The sequence below is a fragment of the Elephantulus edwardii genome, unplaced genomic scaffold (assembly GCF_000299155.1).
Source record: "Elephantulus edwardii isolate Elephantulus edwardi_28Jun2011 unplaced genomic scaffold, EleEdw1.0 scaffold00014, whole genome shotgun sequence".
Taxonomy (NCBI): domain Eukaryota; kingdom Metazoa; phylum Chordata; class Mammalia; order Macroscelidea; family Macroscelididae; genus Elephantulus; species Elephantulus edwardii.
Genome location: NW_006399764.1, coordinates 5,056,561 through 5,079,136, shown reverse-complemented (window position 1 = coordinate 5,079,136; position 22,576 = coordinate 5,056,561). Strand labels below are relative to the sequence as shown.

The 22,576-nt window shown below is 43.3% G+C and overlaps 1 protein-coding gene across 1 annotated transcript in view; it reads right to left on the bottom strand.

Annotated features, from left to right (window-relative positions):
* Window positions 1-21,059, bottom strand: part of MOB3B (MOB kinase activator 3B) — a 138,109-nt gene extending 117,050 nt beyond the window's left edge. The window contains exon 1 of the mRNA XM_006881333.1: window positions 20,621-21,059. Coding sequence (XP_006881395.1) covers window positions 20,621-21,038 — 418 coding nt within the window. The 5' untranslated portion in view covers window positions 21,039-21,059. The remainder of the gene's footprint in view (window positions 1-20,620) is intronic.
* Between the last annotated feature and the right edge of the window lie 1,517 nt (window positions 21,060-22,576).

Below are 22,576 nucleotides of genomic sequence, written 5' to 3'. Positions count from 1 at the left end.
TTTCAGACTAAAGATAATAAATATTAAAAAAAATAAAGCAGGATGAGCTGATGGTGGGATCTAGTAGAGAGAAAAGGCTAGACAGGATGTCACATTAAAATGGGTGATTTAACTCATCGCTAAAAGATTCGAGCCAACTTACAGCTGACCCCCCACTGGGTTTCCAAGGCCTTAAAGGAGGAGACTGCCCATCTTTCTCCCACAGAGTGGATGGTGGATTTGAACCATCAGAGGCATGCAGCCTTTGGATTGGCAGCTCAACTCCCTATGGATTAGGCCACCAGAGCCCAGTGGGCAGGAGGAAATTCCACAAGAGAAGGTCAAGGAAGTAACCAGTAGGTCAAAGAAAGAATGTGAAATATTATTCTGATTGCACAAGAAAGGTATTGAGTTTTTGTGCTTGTTTGGTCTGGTTTTTTGTGGGTTGTTTTTTTTTTTTAGCAAAAAATGCCCTGCTTTTGTTTTTTTTAAAAAATAAAAATAGGGCATTAAAATGATCTTCTTTTTTAAAAATACTATCTGTTGGGTCCTGGAAAGGATGAAGCCAAGTTGTTCCTTGGAGGCAAGGATTTTGAAGTTCCATCTCACGTACTTGAGGCATCTTGCCTGGAGGTACCAGTCCTTGGAAAAAGACATCGTACTTGGAAGGGTGGAGGTACAGTGCAAGAGAGGATGACCCAAGATGGGACAGATTGACACAGTAACTGAGATAATAGGAGTAGGTGTGTCAGAGACAGTTGAAACTGGCTCAGGATAGGGCAGGGTTCAGAGCTTTGAATACAATCACTATGAAATGCAGGTGACTCAAAGGCACATAACAACATGTCTTTATGCATGTTCCAGGAGGGACTTGTCCTTGGAGAAGGACACCATGCTTGGAAGGATGGAAAGACAGTGCAAGAGAGAAAGACCTTAAGGAGATAAGATTGACACAGTAACAGGTGTAATAGGAGTAGGGGTGCCAGAGACAGTGAGATTGTCTCAGGATAGAGCAGAGTTCAGAGCTAATTGCACACGGAGTCACTATGAGAAACAGTTGACTTGATGGCACATAAACAATGACAACAGGTGAAGGATAGGCTAAAAAGTGCCCCTGTTGGCTTTAAAACTTCTTAGGACATCAGACTAGTAGAAAAACAAAATGTAATTTCATCTTCAAGTTTGAAAATCTGATTGTATCTAAGACTATCAAGTAATACTAGAGAAGTCCTTGACTCTACTCCTTTTTTGTAAGTCTGAGTTTTCACTGTGGTGCTGCGTTAACATATTCACCTTCCTTGAATGTGAGTAAGTTAAGGGACCACAACCCAGTTCTGTTAGCAAATTTGTTTTTTAACCTACAATAATTTTTCTTACAGATGACTGAGAAACAGAATCCCTTTGATGGACACTATGCTCCATTTGATGGACATTTGACCAGCAAGGTGATTTCTGATAAACATCTCTCTTTGCCTGATACAAAGTATATGACACTGTCACCAGAGTCCTTTCTTTTGAAATTCACTGGTGCGTTTTCCATTTGTTAAATTCATTATTTACAAAGAGTGAGCTGTACGACTGAAGTATGCACCATCCCTAGGGACATGCCTGTCTGTCTTATGCATGAAACTGCTCATTTCCAAGCAAATGAGAGGAAATTTTTTAGGCTTTTATGGTGCCACTTAAAAACTGCACTGAAGAACTTTTAACCCGAAGTCGTCTTCCAACAGAAGCATATAATGATTTTGCTCAATCCTACTGAAATCTTGCCTCGCTTCCACAGAGGCACAGAAGCCACATTACTAATTAAAAAGGAGATCTGCTGGACTAGACAGAAAGAACCCTTCCAACCAGGCCTCCCACAGCATCATGCCAGAAAGGATACATTTTTTTTCACCCTTCTCTTTATTTTGCCTTAACACCATTAGGACATGAGGATACAAACCCCTTTTCCGTTTAGAAGCCTTGTTCCCAGATGACAGCAGCAAATGTAACTGTATAAACAGATCAGGGCACTGAGAATTACTTCAAGGAAGGTGAAGCTCCATGATCTAGTCGCTTGATCTTGGCCTGCCTCTTCAGATTGGGCAAATCAGCAGAGCAGTGACCCTAAACAGAGCCTGAGCCGTGCGTCCAGCTCCCTGGCAGCTAGCGTGAAACTTGATTCAGTGTCCAGGGCCTCTCCAGCCAGGAGCTCTCCAATTCCCTCTGGTTAAATGGTGTGCCCAGCTCAAGGTGGTGGCTGGTTATAGATTATGACTGGGTAGGATGTCCCCTTCAGTGGGAGAAGGATGAAGTAAATGCTTGGGTGGTTTCAGCAAGGGGTGACCATGGAGCCTCAGTGCTGATATAAGAGGACAGTGGGTTGCAGAAGAACTGGGAATGGCCCATGGTCAGAATGACAAGACCAGCATAAAGCAGGAGGGACCCTGCTTGGGTCATGGGTGTAGATTCCAGTGGTTTGACTCCACATAGGAAAACCGGTAAGACCAAATTAGGAGACCAGCTTTAAATGGTTGTGGTATCAGATAAAGAATCTAGTCCCTGGTCTAGGACACGGGGCAGGAGGTTGCACCAATGCATGACACTAGGTGTGTCTATTCTATCACCAAACCTGGGAGGATATTCAGAGCTGAGTCTCCAGGAGACTTAAATGCTCTTGCTGTGTTAAATGTACCTCAGCAACATGCTTTCCAGGGATATGGAGGAACCTCAAATCGACAAGCACCAAGAGTGGATAGGGAACTCTGGTGGCTTAACTCATAGGGAGGTGCTAAGCCCAAGGTGAGCCTCTGATGGCAGGAATCCACGCGTCACTCTGATGGAGAAAGATGGGCAATCTCCTCTCATGGGATTCACAGCCTCTGAACACCCACCTGAGGGTCTACAGTAGGTCAGTTCAGACTCAACAGCAATGAGTTTGAGTCTGAAGAACTTGCAGACCAGACTGTGTATCCCACTGCCTAGCCTATTACTTGCAAGACATGGTTGTTGTCGGTTGCTGGAGGGTAGACCCATGGCTCATGGTAACCCCATACACAACAGGCTTTACCAAGGAGATCTATACAGTGTTTTTGTTGTTGTGGGTGAATTCTCAGAATTAGGCAGCCCAGCCTTCTGATTTAGTTTAAAAGCTTTGGGGCAGCCTATTCAGCAACAGAGAAACCTCAAACCTCATTTGACAGAGCAGAGGCTGCACCTGAGGTCCACTGGCTAGCACTTGAACGTGGGTCTCTTGCATGCAAAATGAGAATTCTACCACTGAACTTGAACTGTCCTCACACTTAGAATATTGCTATTGTTGTGCTGTTTTGTGTCAGTTCTGACTCAGGCCTTTTCCTCCTCCACGCCATGGAGTAGGTTTGAACCACTAACCTTTTTGTGACCAATCAAAGGCAAACTGTGCTACCCAGGGACATTTCCTAGCAAATACTCATAGTCATACTTACTTCTATCGAGTTCAAACCAATTCATAGCTGATTCTCCAGCAGGTTTTCAGAAGCTGTAAATCACAGGAGGTGAGTACCCATCTTTCTCTCTTGGAGCAGATGGTGAACAACCCGAGCGGTGGTGCCTCTGGGTCAGCGGGGCAACCCTCGATGAACTACACCCTCAGAGCTCCCAGCTCAGAAGGTGCTTTCATAAACACTGTAGATGTTTCTCGAAACCTATCTGTTGTTGTTGTTGCTAAGTGCCGTCGGGTCGCAGGCGACTCATAGCGACCCTATGAACTAGAGCCCTCGACCCTTGGGTGCCTTTCATTCTCTCTAGGTTCATAGGGTTTCCGGAGGCAAGCTATTATGGAAGTGGACGCCGCTCCTCTTTCCAAGCTTGTTTTAACTGGGGAGCTCCACCCCACTCTCTGTCCGCATTGGGTAGCCAACCATAAACACCTTTGACACATCCGTGTCACAGTGTTCAGCCTCACAGCAACCACAAGTGACCGCTGTACAGCAACTTGTACACCAGGGCTATACGACCTATACGACCTAGAGGAATGTCTGAACAAAAACAATGAAAGACTGGCCCGAGGGCCGCAGATTAAAAGTCACCCACCTTCGGCTTGGTAGCATCACCTTCTGTCCACTGGGCCATCTGATCTCTCTCTCCATGTTGAGAAGCTTATTTATATGATAACTGAAAAGATTCACACTACTTTCTCTTTCTATCCTGCAGAGAAAGGCTACAAAATTTTATATGAAAACCATGAGGCCCCGTTTTGGCAATATTTCCCAGGAGCTGACAGGATGCCACGCTGACCTTCCTCAAAGCCGGCTGCTGAGTGCACCCGAGGAGGAATGAGGGCCTGCAGGCAAAAGCGGCACACCTGTGGCACCTGAAACAACACTCCAGTGAGTCATCGAGGACCAATAAGGGCAGCCAGATTCCACAGCTATTTGAAGAGTCAGCATGTTTGAGGCCTCAAGAAACTCCTACAGTGTCAGCTGTCTTAGGGGTGAGGGAGAAACCACAGGCAAAAAGTTTACCGCAGCAAAAGTCCAGACACCTGCCACCAACCCTGGCTGCCGAGAGAGACTTAAGGTCTCCAAGGTCTTATTTCTGGAAGCTTCCATGATTTAGTGATGTGTGTAAATTCAAATTTGGAATAAAACACACCAAAAAAAAAAATTCAGTATCAATTGTTATTTTGTTGTTGTAGGCTGTCGAGTCAGAACTAACCCACAGCTGACCCTTCAATGGGTTATCAGAGGCCGTTAAATGCCCGGAAGGAGCCTGCCAATCTTTCTCTGAAGCAGCTGGTGGACTGGAACTACATGCCTTTAGAATTGCAGCACAGCTTCTTACCACTAGGCCACCAGTGCTTCCTAGCAACTATATTATTAGTAATATTAGTTAGTACTCATGTATTATTAAGACTTCACAACAGAATATCTTAGCCACAACCAAATACCTTGAGAAAATGAGTCACAAGGTTTGAGGACTTAGGACTGTAGTCTTGAGGTATCTAGGTCAACTAGTTTAACAGTTCACAAAGAAAGTTCTATGTCCTACTTCAAAGAAAAAGAAAGAAAAGTTTCACAGAAACCTCTCCAAAAAATCGCTTGATGTTACAAACGAGAAAACAGGGTTTACAAGATACTGGAGGGAAAGGAGAAGATGGACAGAAAGGGTCAGAGAAACTCTATATACAGGACTTGAAGTTAAGAGTTAAAGATTAAATGGCATTGGCCAGGTTGCTTATGAAATGTGAAAGTGCAGGGCATGAATGCTGGATTATCAATAAGAAGATAAACTGATGTCTGTGCCAAAGTAAAACGGAAGCCTTTGAACTGGGATGCTGGTGAAGGGAACTGAACATCCCAGGGACTGTCAAAAGAACAAACAAATCTGTCTTGGATAAAGAGTAAGCAGGGTGCTCCTTGGAGGCAAGGATTGTGAAACTTCATCTCACATACTGAGGGTGTTTTGTCGGGGGCCACCAGTCCTTGGAAAAAGAGATTGTGCTGGGAAAACGGAGGGTCAGTGCAAAAGAGGAAGACTCTGATGGGATGGACTGTGAACGAACTTGGGCACAGTGGAGAGCAAGAGGATGGCACAGGATAGGGCAGGACACTGAACTTGTTTGTACAGTTGACTCAATGGCACCTAACAACAGTAACAGGACATACATAACATAGTTTTCATACCCTCATACTCTCTCCTTTTCTCCTCCCATTCTCTTCTTAAGAGATGTTTATCTTACACTCACACAGACAGACATACAAACCCTTTCTTAGTCTTTACCAATACCTGGAAATGACTGAACCATTTGTGTTTTCGTGGCAAGTTTGCTCCACTGGCACCAGTTTTCCTAATATCCTTTTTAACAGCTCAGAAGGCAAGATCCAAATATCCAAGTCACAATGGAGAGTAAATGCCATAACTTGAAAGATCTTCTTGTGTCTTTACAGAATTTCTTCCACCAGGATCTCACACTTGAATGTCAAGGGATGGCAGATTTTGGGTTTCATTATCCCTTCTCTGTCACATACAGTCTTTGAATATATTCACATTCGTGGGTTTGTGCAGAGCCATCCATGGACATGCCTGGAAGGCACGTATCTCAGATGCCCAGGGTGGTGAGAGGACACGGTGGGACAAGAAAGGCAGGCCTTTATAAGCCATGTGAGCTACCTTAAGCTCTCGGAGTCTCAGTTTCTTCACTTGGAAAATGAAAATAAAATCCCATCATTTTAAAAAAAGCTTTTGTGAAAATTAAGGAGCTGTGTAAAGCACTTAGTAATTTGGTAGACACTCCACAAAGGGCAGCCATCATCATTACAGCAACTATATAAAACCAGAGCTAGATATGACATCATCTATTTATAAAGACAAATGTGAGACCTGCTCCTGGCATCTAATAAAAGTACCTTTCAATTGTACTTTTGCATGATAAGTTTCTGAAACTTAATTAAGAAACTAGGCTGCTCACAGAAGGTAACTCATAAATGTCCATTTGCGGGTGAGTGGTGTGGTCCTGCCTATGAAAGGCTGGCCGACGGACACCTCCATTGCGGTAGCCTGTACCATGGAGCTGTTAATGCTAAGTCTGACACGTTTGCTCCTCGGAGGAACAGGGTCTGAGATGATCCGCAAGAGCCAAGGTTTCTAGGTCATACATTCAATTTCTTTCCCACAACATCTACCTTACAATGCCACACTTATCTTTGCTAATGTTTGATATCTACAAAAAAATACGTATCAGTTTATGGCACAAAGAAATTAATGAGCTTTCAGAATAGAAAGATACCCGGAATGAGAATCCTTGTTGCACAAAAATATACAAGGCAGCTCTACTAATTCCACAAGGGGAAACTGTCCCCATCAAGAGCATCCACAACACAAAACCAATTCCCATGAGGTTACAGACATGTCCACCTGTTCCCTCACCTATTTCTGCTAAATCTAACACCAAGATAACCTACTGTTATTCTACTGGGTCCCAAAAGCCATTGCAATAAGGGCACTCTGGTGGCCTAGTGGCAAGAAGCTGCACTGCAATCCCAGAGGTGAGTGGTTCAAATTCACCAGATGCTCTGCTGGAGAAAGAGGGACAATCTCCTCCTGTACCAGTCAGATCCGATTTGACGGTACATTAACAAAAAATATTTTTTAAAAGCCATTGTAATAAGCCAAAGCTGCAAAGACCTCATAGAACTATACTCATGTTTATAGAGTTTATTAGGCAAATGTACAGGTTCTTATTCAAGTTCGGGAAGCAGGGCTTTATGAGATGGAATGCAGCCTCAGGACTAGGGGATGACTCATCAACAACCTACATTATGCAGACGACACAGCCTTGCTTGCTGAAACTAAAGAAAACCTGAAGCACTTACTGCAGAAGGTCAAGGATTGTAGCCTTCAATATGGATTGAAGTTCAATATCAAGAAGACAAGGATTCTCACCACTGGGCCAACTGCCAGTACCATGATAGATGGAGAAGAGTGTGAGGTTCTTAACAATTACAGCTTGCTCGGCTCCACAATCAGTACTCTTAGCACCAGCAGTCAGGAAATCAAACGATGAATTGCATTGGGAAGTCTGCTGTCAAGGACCTCTCCAGAGTACTGAAAAGCAATGATGCATGTTAATCTAGAGACTAAGGTCCAGGTCATGGTCTTTGCAATTACATGCTATGCATCAAAAAGCTGGATAATGACTAAGGATAACATGAGAAGCATTGATGCCTTTGCGTTGTTATGCTGGAGAGGAGTCTTGAACATACCATGGACTGCCAAGAAAACAAATTGGTCTCTCTTGGAGAGGGGGAATCCAAGTTTCTCCTTAGAGGCTAGGATTTTGAAACTCAATCTCGCATACTATGGACATGTGGCCAGAAGAGACTGATCCTTGGAGAAGGACATCATGCTCAGAAGGGTGGAGGGACAGCACAGGAGAGAAAGACCCAGAATGATTATGATACAGTAACTAGGTAGGCGTATGGAGTCAGTGAGATTGGCTGAGGACAGGGCAGGCTTCAGAGCTGTTGTACATTGGGTCGCTATGAGTCACAGGCAACTCGACGGCACATAACAACAACAAACAACTTATAAATTTTAGGGTTTTCTTTTTAACTACTGGATTATAGATAACCTCACACCAATTCCACATTTTTCAGATACACAGTTCAGTCCCCCTGATGATTTGGTAGATGCTCCCCTTTGTCTTCGCATTCTTGAGGAATTTCAGGTTAGTCTATCCAGGCATCTAGATTCTCCACTCTCGTAATCATTTTAGAAACCATTCTAAAAAGTATCCACGGTCAACTCTAATAGACCTCTTCTGAGTTGCTTAAATGCTGGACACCCAACAAATCAAGACTGACCAACAGAGTTTTCTCTAAGAAGATGCCATTGTGGCTTGCTTTCAGCATGCTTCCTGACCGTGTCCTGCAATCTGCCAGTCTTGCTAGCCCTGGCAGTAGGCTGTACTTCACAAAGCCAGATTTATATGTGTCCGGTCCTTTCCCTGCACCGTAATGATCATTCTTTTAATGCAATTAGGAGCAGAGACGACATACATCTGTGACGCACATGTCTTAATTCCCTTCACTTGTCCCTTTCCAGAATCCACTAATCTATCACAGAATTTTCCCACTGAGCCTCATGTAAGAATAACATAATATCTGAAGAAAGCAAAGTCCCTGTAGATGTTACAAATCTTCCGTTATAATGGCTGCTTTACTGGAAGTCCCTGTGGGTGCCAACTCCCATGAGTCAGGAGGGAAAAACAAAGAGAGCAAAGAATGAGGGGAAAAAAATCCTCCAAAACACCCACATCCATTTTCTTTCTTCCACCTCTTCAGATGTCATTTATAAAAGAGGCTTAGTTATTGGGAAGGAAGGTGGTGATTTTCTTTTTTTTTTTTTCAAGAATAAAGCACGACTGGGCTTTAAATAGGTGCATAGATATGTGAAAAACTGGATCTAAGACTTCCAACATGAGAAGATAGGCTTTATCTTAACTTAATCATTATCATTTCCAGAAAATAAGGACTTACAGATTATCTTCATTTTACCTGTTCTCAAGGTTTTATGCTTTTCTAGGGAAAGACATTTATAATTTCAATGAAAGAAGCTAAACAAAAAGATGATAAACGTAGTTGTTAAGGAAATCTGATGTCTAAGCTTGGGCTAACCAGTGATGAGGACATTGACCAGTGACTCAGGGTCCTTGTTTTAAAATAGAGGTATGAACTGTCAACCCAGGATGTGGTGAGGACTAGAAAGAATTCTATATAAGGTAGAATCTAGTGTACTGGCCGGCCCACCCAAGCTCACAGGTATGGAGTGGACCGGCCCACCCAAATTCACAGGAGTGGCTTCCAACTTACGGTGACTTTCCAAGGGGGTACACCATTATTAGCGAATACTGTACGTCTTTTTTCTGTGGAGTGGCTGGTGGATTTGAGCCACCAACCTTTTGGTTAGCAGACCAACCCATAACACTAAATGCTGATGAATATAGCTGTTGGGGCCCTGGTGGTGCAATGGTTAAATGTTCCAACTGTCATTGGAAAAGAAATCTTCAGAGAAACCTGCAGGCTAAATTCTCTTTTGTAACCAAGGATTACGAATCTCAATAAATCAGAGGTCTTCCTTTCTATATGACTGATGAAAGGAAATAAAGCTAAAATTTATTCAGCACTTAACTATCGGAAATTCACTAAAAGCTCTATGTGCATTATCTCAGCTAATTCTCACACCTGACAAATTATTATTAACCTCACTTTCCAGATGAGAAAACAGGCCTGGAGAAGCTGAGGTCTTTCCAAGGTCAGATATGCCATAAGTAGAGGAATAGGACTGAAGATGAGGCTTCAGACTCAACCATTTCTGGGAAACAGAAATAAAACCAGCCGTCATCCATTGCATCTTGATAGCTGCTGCCCAGCGGTCATTTCCAAGGGTCTCTGGTACTGATCTTGCCGTGTTTGCCCACATATGTCTGCAAGGACCCAGGAAGACAGGTGTCCTCTGCTGCAAGCTTGTCTGTACCCACACTCTCTCATTTACTGCCAAGAAATCATAGCTGGCCTTTCAGTGGGTTTACAGAGGCTGTAAATCGCACAGGAGGAGACTGTCCAGATTTCTCCCTTGGAACGGCTGGTAGATTTGAATCCTTTGCCTTTAGGTTGGCAGCATAATTTCTTACTCATTATGCCCCCAGAGTTTCCTTACCCGTATTAGAGTGGTCAAATATTACTAGTATCTTTCGAAGTCTTAGTTGAAAATTTTCAGTATTCAGCACCATTCTTCCTTCTTTGTTCCTGGCAGCTGTGCTCGGGTTCCCTGGCTGAGATGCTGAAGGAAGTAATCTGCGAGTGTTTTTAGTGATTTCCCAGATGTTTACATTCCTTCATGCTCTCAGACCCAGCACTAGGGCTCCCTTGCTCCAGCTGGACCAGAAGTTAAGAGGAGCAGATCCCTGAAGGTTGTGACACAGGGGACAAGACCACAAAGTAAGTGCTCAGCTTAGCTGGGGCTTCTCACCGTAAACTCATGCTCTCTAGTGCTGGCTACCTGGTCTGGAAAATATGGAAATAGGCTGTTGTATTTTATAAAGAATGTGGGTTTACCCCCTCCCCCTTTTCCTGAGAGAACATTAACAACTCCATTTTGTCTCTCCATATATAGATGTGCATATATAAATACACACTTATATACCTATAGAGAGTATATCTACAGAGAGAGAGACATCTATCCAGAGAGAGTGTATCATGTATCTATCTATCTATGTATATATAGAGTGTATGTGTGTGTGTATATATATATATATATATATAGAGAGAGAGAGAGAGAGAGAGAATGAGAGTCTATCTATCATCTATCTATCTATCTATCTATCTATCTATCTATCTATCTATCTATCTATCTATCATCTATATTTTAAATTCCAAACATCAGACAGAATGCTACAGAGGTATTAACCTAACAACCAGGTTCTCTGGTAAGTTTTGTTAACTATTAAACTCTAAGATTTAAAATTCTTAGTCAAGTAACAAAAACTTCAGCAGTCCTACAATTTTCAGGACTGCATCCATTCTAAGATGGACTATAAGGCATCCATCAATCCATTTATCCTCACATGGTAGTAATGAGTTCACCATATGTTTGCTCTGTGTTCTGCTGATGCTTAATGTGGAAGCAGAACGAAGATGGAATTGGCGTTACTCAGGCCGCACATGGCATGCATATGAAGCATCTTCTGAAGTTCCACTGTGGACCAACTCCTGGTTCGAGTTGTTGAGGTCAGGCAAAGTTAAAGATCCCACAGATGTTTACTTCTTCCTCCTCCTAGGTCCATTAGAGGGAGCTCGGATCGTGCAGTGGCAAGCAGTTGTGCTGCCTACCCAAAGGCACGTGGTTCATGGTTTGAGCTGCTCTAGGAAAGATGAGGAGGACCCCCCCCCCATGGGGTTTACTGCCTCTGAAAGCTGGCGGGAGGGTCAGCTGTGAGTCAGCTCTAACTTGATGTTACATAATAAGTTCCAGTAGGTTCGGCAAAGGGTGAAGAGCACACAATGAAGGACTAATGCGTGGTAAAAGGGTGTGGATTTTCACTCTTCTTGTCTTTCTCAGCACAATTTACCTAACGACTATAGAGTTTATCACACTGATATTATGTGATTCCATCTAGGCAAAGTTCCTTCTTTGAGGGAACACATTTTTAAAGGATTTCTACTCAGTTTCAACATTGCACGAGGAGTTCTACACATAGCATGCTATTTAAAACCTTTTGACAATTTCATCTCGTAGATACTAGTAACTTGTTTAAAGCAGGCTTAGAGAAGTTGACAATTTTGCTAGCAATCGAAAACCCAGGCCTGATAGAAACCAATACTTCTTGTTCCTTCCAATCTCCCCTTGCTTCTGAGTCTGCCTGGAGACTCTGGAGAATGGCTATTCCACTTGGTGAAGTCTTCCGGGGAAAACATGACTACACTTTTCCTGCAGTGGATCAACTGTAGATTAGAATATAAAGTTATCATAGATTTGTAAGGTAAAAACATCAGAAAGGTCCTGTCTGCAGAGTTCTTCACGGACCACCCCATTCCCTGATCTACAGAGGTTTAAGAGTAAAACTCATGAATCACTCTTCACAGATGGAGACTTGAGGTCAACTAACGGCTGGTCTTCCCTCATAAGGGCTTTGCTTACACATCTACACATTCTGGTGCCAGTGCCCTGAAGACAGGCTGACTCAGTTAAACAAAAACCTGTACCCTCTTCAGAAGTCAGCTGGGATTTTATGATCATTCTACTGTGACTCTTAATAGCTCTGACAGTCACTTCAGTCACTATCTGAAATGTTCCTTCCAACCTCATACTCGGTTCTCCTCGTGGAGAACTGTGGTAAATCCTGTTGTGGTTCTAGATAACATTTCCACACTGCTGGGGGTTCGGTGAGGGGCTGAACCACCTCTCCTGCACTGACCTACATGGCACACCCATGGCTAACCAAGGATGTTATAACGAGACAAGCAGCAGATGCTATCTTGCTGCCTTTGTTTTTAATCTCTGGCTCCCAGTGACTATTACTTATCCTCTTTCCCTTTCCAGCTGGTGCTGAAATGTAACAACTTGTCACCTGAGATACAGCCCATTAAAATTACATAGCATTTGTAATGGAGAGCTCGGTGCAAGTTGGGACAACAGACAATTAGCCTGACAAAGTAGTCTCTAGGGTCTCTGTGAGCCCCATCTCTACTCCCTTCCCCTCTGCTTCTTAGCACCCAGGGGGATCCCGAGTGTTTTTTCTGAGATCAGAGGCAGTCAGGGTGGTATGGCCGTAGACTCTAATGTTTTCTCAAAGGTACCTCTTGGAATCTGCTCAGTGGCATGAGTATTTAATGCTGCCCTTATGAATACAGTCCTTCTTTACGAGTGTTAAGCAGATATGCACCTAAATGAAAAACCTGGGGAGGTGAGCTCTGGTGGCCTAGTGGCAAGAAGCTGCACTGCAATCCCAGAGGTATGTGGTTCGAATCCACCAGATGCTCTGCTGGGAAAGGAGGGACAATTTCCTCCTGTATCAGTCAGACCTGATTTTACGGTACACACACACACACACACACACACACACACACACACACACACATAATAACAAATAAAAAAAAAGGAAAAGCTGGGAAAGGATGGAAAGTAGAACACAGAAAGCAAAAAATTAAAAAGCAAATCATAAAAACGAATTATGTATCAAGTTCCCCTGCAGGTTCTGCTATGTTCATCCCTATGGACATTTTCATGTTTGTGAGCAGACTTTTTATAGATTTTATTTTGAAAGTCTGTGTCTGTTATCCACCACAGGAAGCTTTGGTGGCCTAGTAATAAGAAGCTGTGCTGTAGTCTCAAAGGTACATGGTTCAAATACACCAGCTGCTCCACAGCAGAAGGATGGACAAGCTCCTCCTGTGTGATTTACTGCCTCTGAAAAACCTCAGTTACGAACTGGTTCCAACTTGATGGCACATAACAACATTATCCATTTATTCATTTTCACTTCCTCTCATTTACTTCCCATTACTGATAACCATCCAAGAATGATTCTGTGTGTTAGACTTTCTTTAGCTTTTAATAACAGTGGCCTTATACCAAATATGCCCTTCTGTCATTTGGCTTACTTCATTCAGGATAATTCAGTCCTCTAGAGTCACCTATGCTATGCAATGTTTTCCCAGTCCTTTACTGTTCTTTAGCAGAACACAATACTCCATTGAGAGTTACTGTCAGGCCAGAAAGTCTATCGTTCCTCTCTTTTCCCCTATGTATTTCACTCATTCCAACTAAGACCTGTTGCAGTGTTGGTCCGAGTGGTTGGCAGTGGTAGCTGGGAGCACCAGGGTTCTTCAGGTCTCAGGCTACAAGAGGCTGTGGTCCACATGGGCCATCAGTGTTTAGGACAAATTGCTTCCTGTGACTTCATTTTTCTTGATTCTCCTTTGCTCCAAGTGGGAAGAGATTGACAGTAACTTCCTTTGGCTAGATCTTTTGTGGAGCGTGAGTGGTTACTTTTCAGAAGACCTCAGCTATCTAGTTTATCTTCTCCTTTATTGCTCATTTCTAACTGTATTGGGTATTTTATTTATATCACATATTAGTCACTAGTGTTGTCTTTATGTCTTTCATAATGTTTATACACTTAGGTTTGTTTTGAGTTAGCTTTTTGTTTTGTTTTCCCCTCTCTTCTTCTTCTTCTTATTAATTTTAATTAAAATTTACACACTTTAGATTTCCATTCATTCATTGTTGCACTTTTCTCTCTGCCCACCCCTCCTCCCCACTTCACTCTTCTCTATGGTGTGAGCTATGGATCTTATTTCATTTTTCCATGCAAAAAAATATCCTTCTAAAAATCTCCAGTGTTGCCAACATCATTTGTAAACCAGACTTTCTCTTTTCCACTTAATGGACTTTAACCATTTGTGGAAGATCAGCTGTCCACAGGTGAATGGTCTTATTTCAGGTTTCTTTTAAGTGTCAGCTTCCTTACTTATAAAAGGAGAATATGAACACTTAGTACATGGTGTTCTTTTTAAGAATCAGGGCACACCAACAGTGGCAAGCACAGTGCCTGGCTCAAAACAGCCTCAATAAAGGTGAATTTATGCCTTTCCCCTTCTCTGATACCTGCTTTTTCAGACCAGAGAGGAAGAGGGAATCGTAATTGCTTTGAAGATGTTCTCTTCCTATTCAAAGAGTTTTCTGAAGCATCTGAGTTGGAATAACTTTCAGGTTTTTAAAATTAATTTCTTTCTGAATGTCAGATCTAAAAGTTTCAATCCTATTATATAACAGAAAACCAGGAGAGCTGGGATCTAGAACAAAAAACAAAAATCGTTTCAACTGCACAGGCGGTAGAATAAAAAAAGAAAGGCTGCAGCTCTCCATTTGCCTGTCCTGGTTGTTGCCACTAAAGGTGGTTTAAAGAGATTAAATTGAAGAGGGGGTGGCTCTTGGTTCTGAAGTCCCTGCTGTTTTAGGGGCTTTAACAGGGACATCTGTTGGCTTTTTAAACAACGAGAACCAGAGGAGGTCAAGAGAGAGGACAGGAGACTAAGGTTTACAAGAAAGCCACATCTGTTTAGTATTCTCTCATCTGAGAAAGCCTAACTTCTGAAATAGCCTGAGTCTCCTAGTTAAACACAAATCTAGGAACAGATCAAAGTGTTTCTTTCCTCCCTGCTTCAATGGTACAGACCAACAGCTGTTTATATGCTTTAATACCTAAGGATGCAGCCTTCACATCGGTCAGAATTTTCCAGCTCTCTGTTCTCGGAGGTGAGGATAGACCCCATCCCAGTTCCCAGGAAACAAAACAGAAATATGCCCAGGACTCAAAGCTCATCTGCCTGTAATTCTAAGCAGAACTCCTGACTCTATGTTAACCCAAGGTCTGCAGTTTATAGAGAATTCTTCTTTTGCTTTTTCTTGACAGATATCTTGATCATTTCTATGATAATGACTCATGACAGGGGGGGGGGAAAAAGATCAAAAAGAAGAAAAGCAAACTGGGGTCTGGCAGAAAAGAGAAAACAAAATGCACCAGAAAAAGTGACTCCTAACATCCGAGGGCAAATACCAGGTGGTAGGGATGCTGATTAACACACAAAGTGATGACTGAGGTTTTTATTGGTCCCTAGTATTTCACTTTGGAAAAGTAAAGCTTAGTCATGTAGGACCTAAGAAATACCTAATCCTGATGGAGAGATTGAGAGACCCATGTTTTGATCACCAGTTTTATGGACATGTTATAGTTTTATGAGGATCACTGTTCATTTTTATCCATCCATCCATCCATCCATCCATCCATCCATCCATCCATCCATCCATCCATCCATCCCAGCCAATAGCTTATAAGATTGAACTGAGAGTGTTGGAGCATTCAAATGAATAAGACATATTCTATAACTCCAAGAAGCTTACATTCAAACTGGTGAAAGTCTTCAGGGAGGACATGGTATCTGAACTGGACATCAAAGAATGCGTGAAAAGTCCATGAAATGAAGAAGACAGGGAAGAGAGGATTCCCGAAAGAGAGAGCAACGTGCATAAAAGCAAAGAGGGGAGAGACAGATTGCCACTGAAGGGATGAAATATGCTCTCACTGGTCAGAACACAGGGTTCGTCAGCAGGAAGACTGGAGAAACCTCTCTGAATGGCTTGTCTTCATGGCTTATGTCAAGCTTTCTAACTGATGTGTTTGCTCAAAGTGAAGATTCTTAGGTTTCTGCTAAAATTTTGATTATGCACAGAGAACCCAGGAATTTTCCCTTTGAACAGGAGCACCAAGGAATTCTGAGAAAAGTTACAAGTGTATCCTATACAGCTTAAGGTTTCCAAAAGATTGTATTTAAGTCTACAAGTTCCCAAGGTCAAAGTAAGAAAACTAAAGTAATCCTCTCCTGAGAATTCATAAAGCACATTAACATGTTAAATGTCTTTCACTAAAGACAGCAGTTTTACACAGCATTTTTTCAAACTTACTTGATAACAGTGAGGGAGAAAAATCATAGTAAACTGGTAAAGGGGTCTTGGAACAATGGCGGGTACTCTGAAGCACAGGCTGACAAAAGCTGAAACAGAGGCTCAGAATCCGACAAGCTTGTCTCTCACACATAGTGAGGGGCTACGGAACAATCTACACAAGAAAACAAAATCCACTTCACGGGGAGGCAGGGGGGACACGAAGGTCCCTACCTATTTCTTCCAAGACAAAGCTAAAACCACCTACACTGTTGTCTGTCCTCAAGTCAGATTTGACCCACAGCTGATCCTGCAGTGGGTTTTCAGATATAGTAAACTGCATGGGAGGAGAGTGTCCATTCTTCTTCTCCTAGGAGAAGCTGATGGATTCAAACCCTGTGCCTTTGGGATTACAGTGCAGCTTCTTACCCCTAGGCCACCAGAGTTCCCTATGTAGTTCCCTTGAAGTTCGAGTTCTCAAGTAGACTGCCAGAAGCTTCTTTCCAAAGTAACACCCCATAGTTCTTCAAAGTTATTTTTGGCCACCTCCTCTGTGGGTTAACCACAGCTGCCAGAGAAAGCAGAAGTGTCTGGAGTTCAAAGCATCCAGAAGCAGAAACAGAGAAAGGATGAAGAGGAGACATTGTTGCCCACATTTATGTATTTATGTATCTTTATTTATCTACTCAACAGTCTGGAAACGGTCTTCACACACACACACACACACACACACACGCACGCGCGCACATGCGTATACCAAGTAAAATTATGCTGAAGATAACGGAAAAATACTTGCAGCAATACATTGACAGGAGACAGTGACAGAAGTTTCAACTAGTTTCAGAAGAGACCCAGTCTCTATCATTCTCATATCAGATCAAGCTTGGCTAAAAGCAGAGAATATCAGAAAGATGTTTACGTGTATTTCACTGACTATGCAAATGTGTTTCGATTGTGTGGATCATAATAAACTATGAGCAACATTATGAAGAATCAGAATTCCAGAGCATTTAATTGTGCTTATGCAGAACCTATACATTCAAGCTGAACAAGCGGATACTGCTGCACGCTTCAAAACCTGGAAAGATGTGCATCAAGGTTGTATCTTTTCCCCACACTTATTTATTCTGTATTAGGTGCAAATACCCTGAGAGGCTGGTCTATATTGGAGAAGAATGAGACATCAGGATTCAAAGAAGACACATTAAAAATCTGTAAGATTCAGATGGCACAATCTTTCTTAAAGTGAAGAGCCCTTGAAGTGTCTACTGATGAAGGTGAAAGACTACAGCCTTCTGTATGATTTACCCTTTAACATAAAGAAAGCAAGTGTCTTCACTATTAGACCAGTGAAAAACATTATGTAAAGAGAAAAAAGAATTTATTAAAGATTTCATTTTACTCTACTGCAAAAATCTATGCCCATGGAAATAGCATCACAGAAAAAAAGAAAAAACAACAACAACAAAACAGTGCATGACATTGGACAAATGTGTTGCAAAGCACTTCTTTAAAGGGCTAGACAGCAAAGATGTCACTTAAAGGACCGATATGCACCCAACCTAAATGGTGTTCTCAATCACCTTTTATACATTCACTGAACAACAAATAAGGAAGATCAAAGAACCTGTGCCTTGACATTTTGGTGTTGTCAGTGAAGAAGAATTTTGAATATACTTTGGACAACCAGAAGAACAAAGAAATCTCTCTTAGATGAAATAGGGCCAGAACGCACCTTAGAGGCATGGACAGTAAGACTTCCTGTCCTTTCCCAGCCCCTGAAGGAAGACATCATGCTTAGTCAGTGAGAAAGAGGAAACCTTCAAGCTGATGGACGGACACAGGGGTTGTAACTAAAGGTCTAAAGGCAGCAGTGGTTGTGAGGATGGCGCAGGACCACGCTGGGCTTTGCTCTGGTTGGCTGCAGGGTCACTATTAGTGGACCCAACTTACTGGCACCCAACAGCAACATCAATAACAGCATTGCTATCATGTGTTCTGTACAGGGTACTGGCAGTTAAATCCACTGCTTCCTGATACAGGTCAGAAAACATGCCTTCCACTGCTAAAAGAAGCCTTTGGAAGGCATGAAGAAGCCAGAGAGTCGGCATCCAATTCCCAAATCAATAAGACAGTTGGTTTAATTACTATTGGAAAATGCTTGTCATTCCTCTGTAGCATCTGGTCCCCACTGGACCCTCATCATTTCCTTCACCTGCTCCCCCCACCGACCAAACTGTGCCGCTCTGCAACTGCATCCTGGCCCATCCTCACCCTTCTGCCCCCAACCCTCACCTCCTTGTACCCCCAATATGTTTTTCCCAATAAAAAAAATATTTAAAAAAAAAAAGAAGCCTTTGGGAGTCAATGGAAGTGCAGAAGGACATAAGCCGAAGACATTCCCATGCAGTGGGGTGCCTAATGCATAGCTAGATGAGCTTTCACTGCCTGCCCTTTTTTTTAAGGTTCCCCCCCTTTTTTATTAACTTTAATGAAAGTTTACAGAGACTTGGGGTTTCCAATCATTCATTGTTGCACTTTTCTCCCTGCCCTCCCCCGCTCCCAAGTTCACTCTTCTCCTTGAAAAGTAAAAGAAAAACTCTTTCATTGTTATACAATCCTTTCCCCCAAAGTCCACTCCACTGTGCAGCCTTCATTTTGGACTCCTATTATGACAAGAATACCCATTCATATGTCCCTTGTAAATGGTTCTCTCCCTCATCTGTTTCAATGCAATATGCATCATTCCTCCCCTCCTACTCTGTCTTCCCTCAATCCCAATGTCAGTCCTGTTTTACAACAGTGGCCCTATGCAATATTTGTCCTTTTGTGACAGAGATGTTTCACTCAGCATGATGTCCTCCAGGGTCATCCATTTTGCATAATATTTCATGAGTTCCTTGTTTTTCAATGCTGCATAGTATTCCATTGTGTGAATATACCAGCGCTTCTCTAACCATTCCTTTGTTGATGGGCACTTGGGTTGTTTCCAGCTCTTTGCTATTGTGAACAAACCCTCAGTAAACATGGGTGTGCACACTGCCTGCCTTCTTATACACACACAAATTACCTCAGAAGGTTTAAACTAGCGCAGCCCCCACTGCCTTACTGTGAGCAAAGGGCAGGAGAGAGAAGGAAGAAAGAACAAGAGCAGGAGGGAGACGAAGAAGTGAGAGCAACGCAAGGACCCTGAGCAGGCTGGCTGTTGAGCTGGCTATTTCAGGATGGACATATTGCCCCAATCACTTTCTTCTGGCCTACACTCAATTACTTGCAGATGCCCCATCTCAACTTTCCGTATGCCACACGGAGGGAGAGCTATCCCGTCTAGAGGGGATTCGAACAGTGTGCTTTAGATGCATTTTTGTGCTTGAAGCCTCCCAGCACTTTTGATACTTCCCAACAGCACAAGTGCTTATTCAGTCATTGTACACAAATCTCCTTTCATGTGCTCCACCACACTGCGCAAGGCGCTAGAGACAGGACAGCGGACGCAGGGGAGGGTTCCTATCGAGCGTCCGGTGCCAGTTCCCAGCCGTCGACTCTGTCTGATGGGATCCACCACTGTATCATAGCAGAACTGTGCTCCATAGAGTTTTCTTTATCATTATTATACTAGTTTATCTACAAAATGGGAATACACTGTTTTCCTACCATAGGGTTTTCAAGGGTTGATGTTTACAAAATAGACCTTCTCACTTGTCTACTCTCTCGTGATCTATTATTTCATATTTACAACAGTAAAAACTCCGCACAACCATTTTGCTGTGCCCTGTGACACGGGCTCATTATGCATTAGGATCCCCTTGACAGCACCGAGCAAGCAATAAGACGTCAATTAGCCAAAAAAGGAAAGTCTTATCAGGAAAACTGGGAGGAACTGGAATGTAGCTCAGAGGAAGCCAACCAGATCAAATCTAACATTTCCTCAAGCCAGTGCTCTCCAGAGTGCTATGTGGATGTCACTGGGGTCCGTCATGGTAAGTGGGTCACAGATACCCTGGCTTGCGTTTCAGTGAGTTACTTAGATCTAGAGAAAGCTGCTGAGAGCCCGTGAATGGACTGTGCTGAGTGCTAAACCGAGCATTCACAGGCCACCCCGGGAGGAGGCCCTGCAAACTCTGAGCTCCTGGGAGACGCGACAAAGCAGCTGTGATGCCGAACATGGACTTACCCACACAGGTTGGAAATATGTCTTCATTGTTGATCTGGACTTCGATCCAGTCCATGAGGAGGTTCATGTACTGGGGCGCTGGCAGTGCGGTCGGCTTCTTGTACTTGAGGTCATCCTGCCACCGGTACTCATATTTGGGGCCCCCTGACATGACAGGGCAGGTCCGCTCCGTGCAGAACTCACAGATGGTCCCGTAGATGAGGTTGATGCGATTGAAGAAGTCCACCACGTGCACAGCCACCCAGTCGTTCTGGTCCTCCCCGCTGGGAAGCTGCACTGCCGCCTTCAGGTCCACGCCCGAGTTGAGGGACGCCTGGGCCCGTTTGTGGAGCTCAAACCTCTGGGTGCCAGGCTCGAACTTCCTCTTGGGCCGGAACGTCTTGTCCTTGTTGAACACTTGTTTCAGGGCTATGGACATGGTGGTCGCTTCTGCTTCCTTTCTTTGACAGGAAGCAAAAAGGCACTTGGAACTTTTCAGCGAGAGATCACAGCCCAGCAGGGTTTTCCACTGCCAGCCTTCAGGCCCCAGGCTTGCAGCTTTAAGAAGTTTCTAAACACCCCCTTCCAGCCTTCTCTTGAATGATTTCCAGAGGAACTGCATATTCTTTCCTAAAGGTACAAGAGAAAAGGGGAAATTGTAAGCATCCAGTGTACGTGGAAAAAAATAACAAACTCCTAAACTCCACCGGTCTCTCTACTTCCATTGGGGACACGGACACGGAGGTTAAAGTACTTAGGATTGATGATACAAACTATGCAAAGGAACCAGCAAAGAACCATCCCCATGGCCTTCAGCAAATCTCTGATCTTGAGCTCAGCAGGCCTTTCCTTGGTGTTAAAGATTAACATGCCAGTCAGTGGTCCATCCCTATCCCACATGTTGTCCCCTTACCCTTGGCTCCCACCATCACCACCACCACCACCATCACCACCACCATCACCATCACTGCCTTTCTTGAGTAAATTGCATCAATCATTGGATACAACTGAGAGAAGCAGAAGTGGTGGTCACACCAAGATGGTCAAGAAGCAGCTCTCTGCTGGGGATTTAAAAGCAGGATGTATCTTTTACGGGGAGCCCTGGAAGCAAAGGACATTACATGCTGGGCTGCTAAGTGAAGAGTTAGTGGTTCGAATCCAGCACTCCCCCCACAAGAGAAAGACGAGGCAGTCTCTTGGAGTAAAGATTGGCAACCTTGGAAACTAGATGCAGGGTCGCCATGGGCCAGGATGGACTCGAGGGCTGTAAGTCTGACTTTGGGATTCTTGAAAAGTAGTGGAAAGTGAGCTTGGTTAAGCTCATGGGGAATGGACTTAAGAAAACTAGAGGAGGAAGGAACAATGAGGAAGAAGAGAAGTTGGAATAGGAGGAAGAATTGCTCATCTACAGAGAAACACAGGAACTCAAGTGATCACAGGAAGAGGGAAAGAAGAAAGTGAGGAAGAAGAATAATGGTAGGAAACGGTGTCATTTCTTGGGGCCGAGCTGTTGCCCGTCCTTGGAACACAAGAGTTTTCCAAAACAGTCATGTTGTTTCGGTTCAACGAACCTGAGTGGGTTCTACTTCTCTCCAGGAAATAATAGCATCTGTCACTCCTACAACGTGCTATCCTTTATATTTTTATGATCACATTTTAGATAGTCCTTGGAAGCAGAGCTGTCTCACAGAACTTTCTGTGATAATGCTAATGTTCCACATTGTTATTGCCCAATATGGTAGACACTAGGCAGATGTGGCTATGAGCGTGATAGATGTGAATTTCCCCATTTTATTTAGTGGTAGTTTGAATTACTGAAAATTTGAATGACCATATATGACTAGTGACTACCATATAGGACATTGAAACTTTGGAGTTTTCAATAGGCAACGAGGAGGTAAAATTATCCCTCTATGCTGATGACATGATAGTATACTTAGAAAACCCTAAAGACTCAGCAAGAAAACTATTGGACGT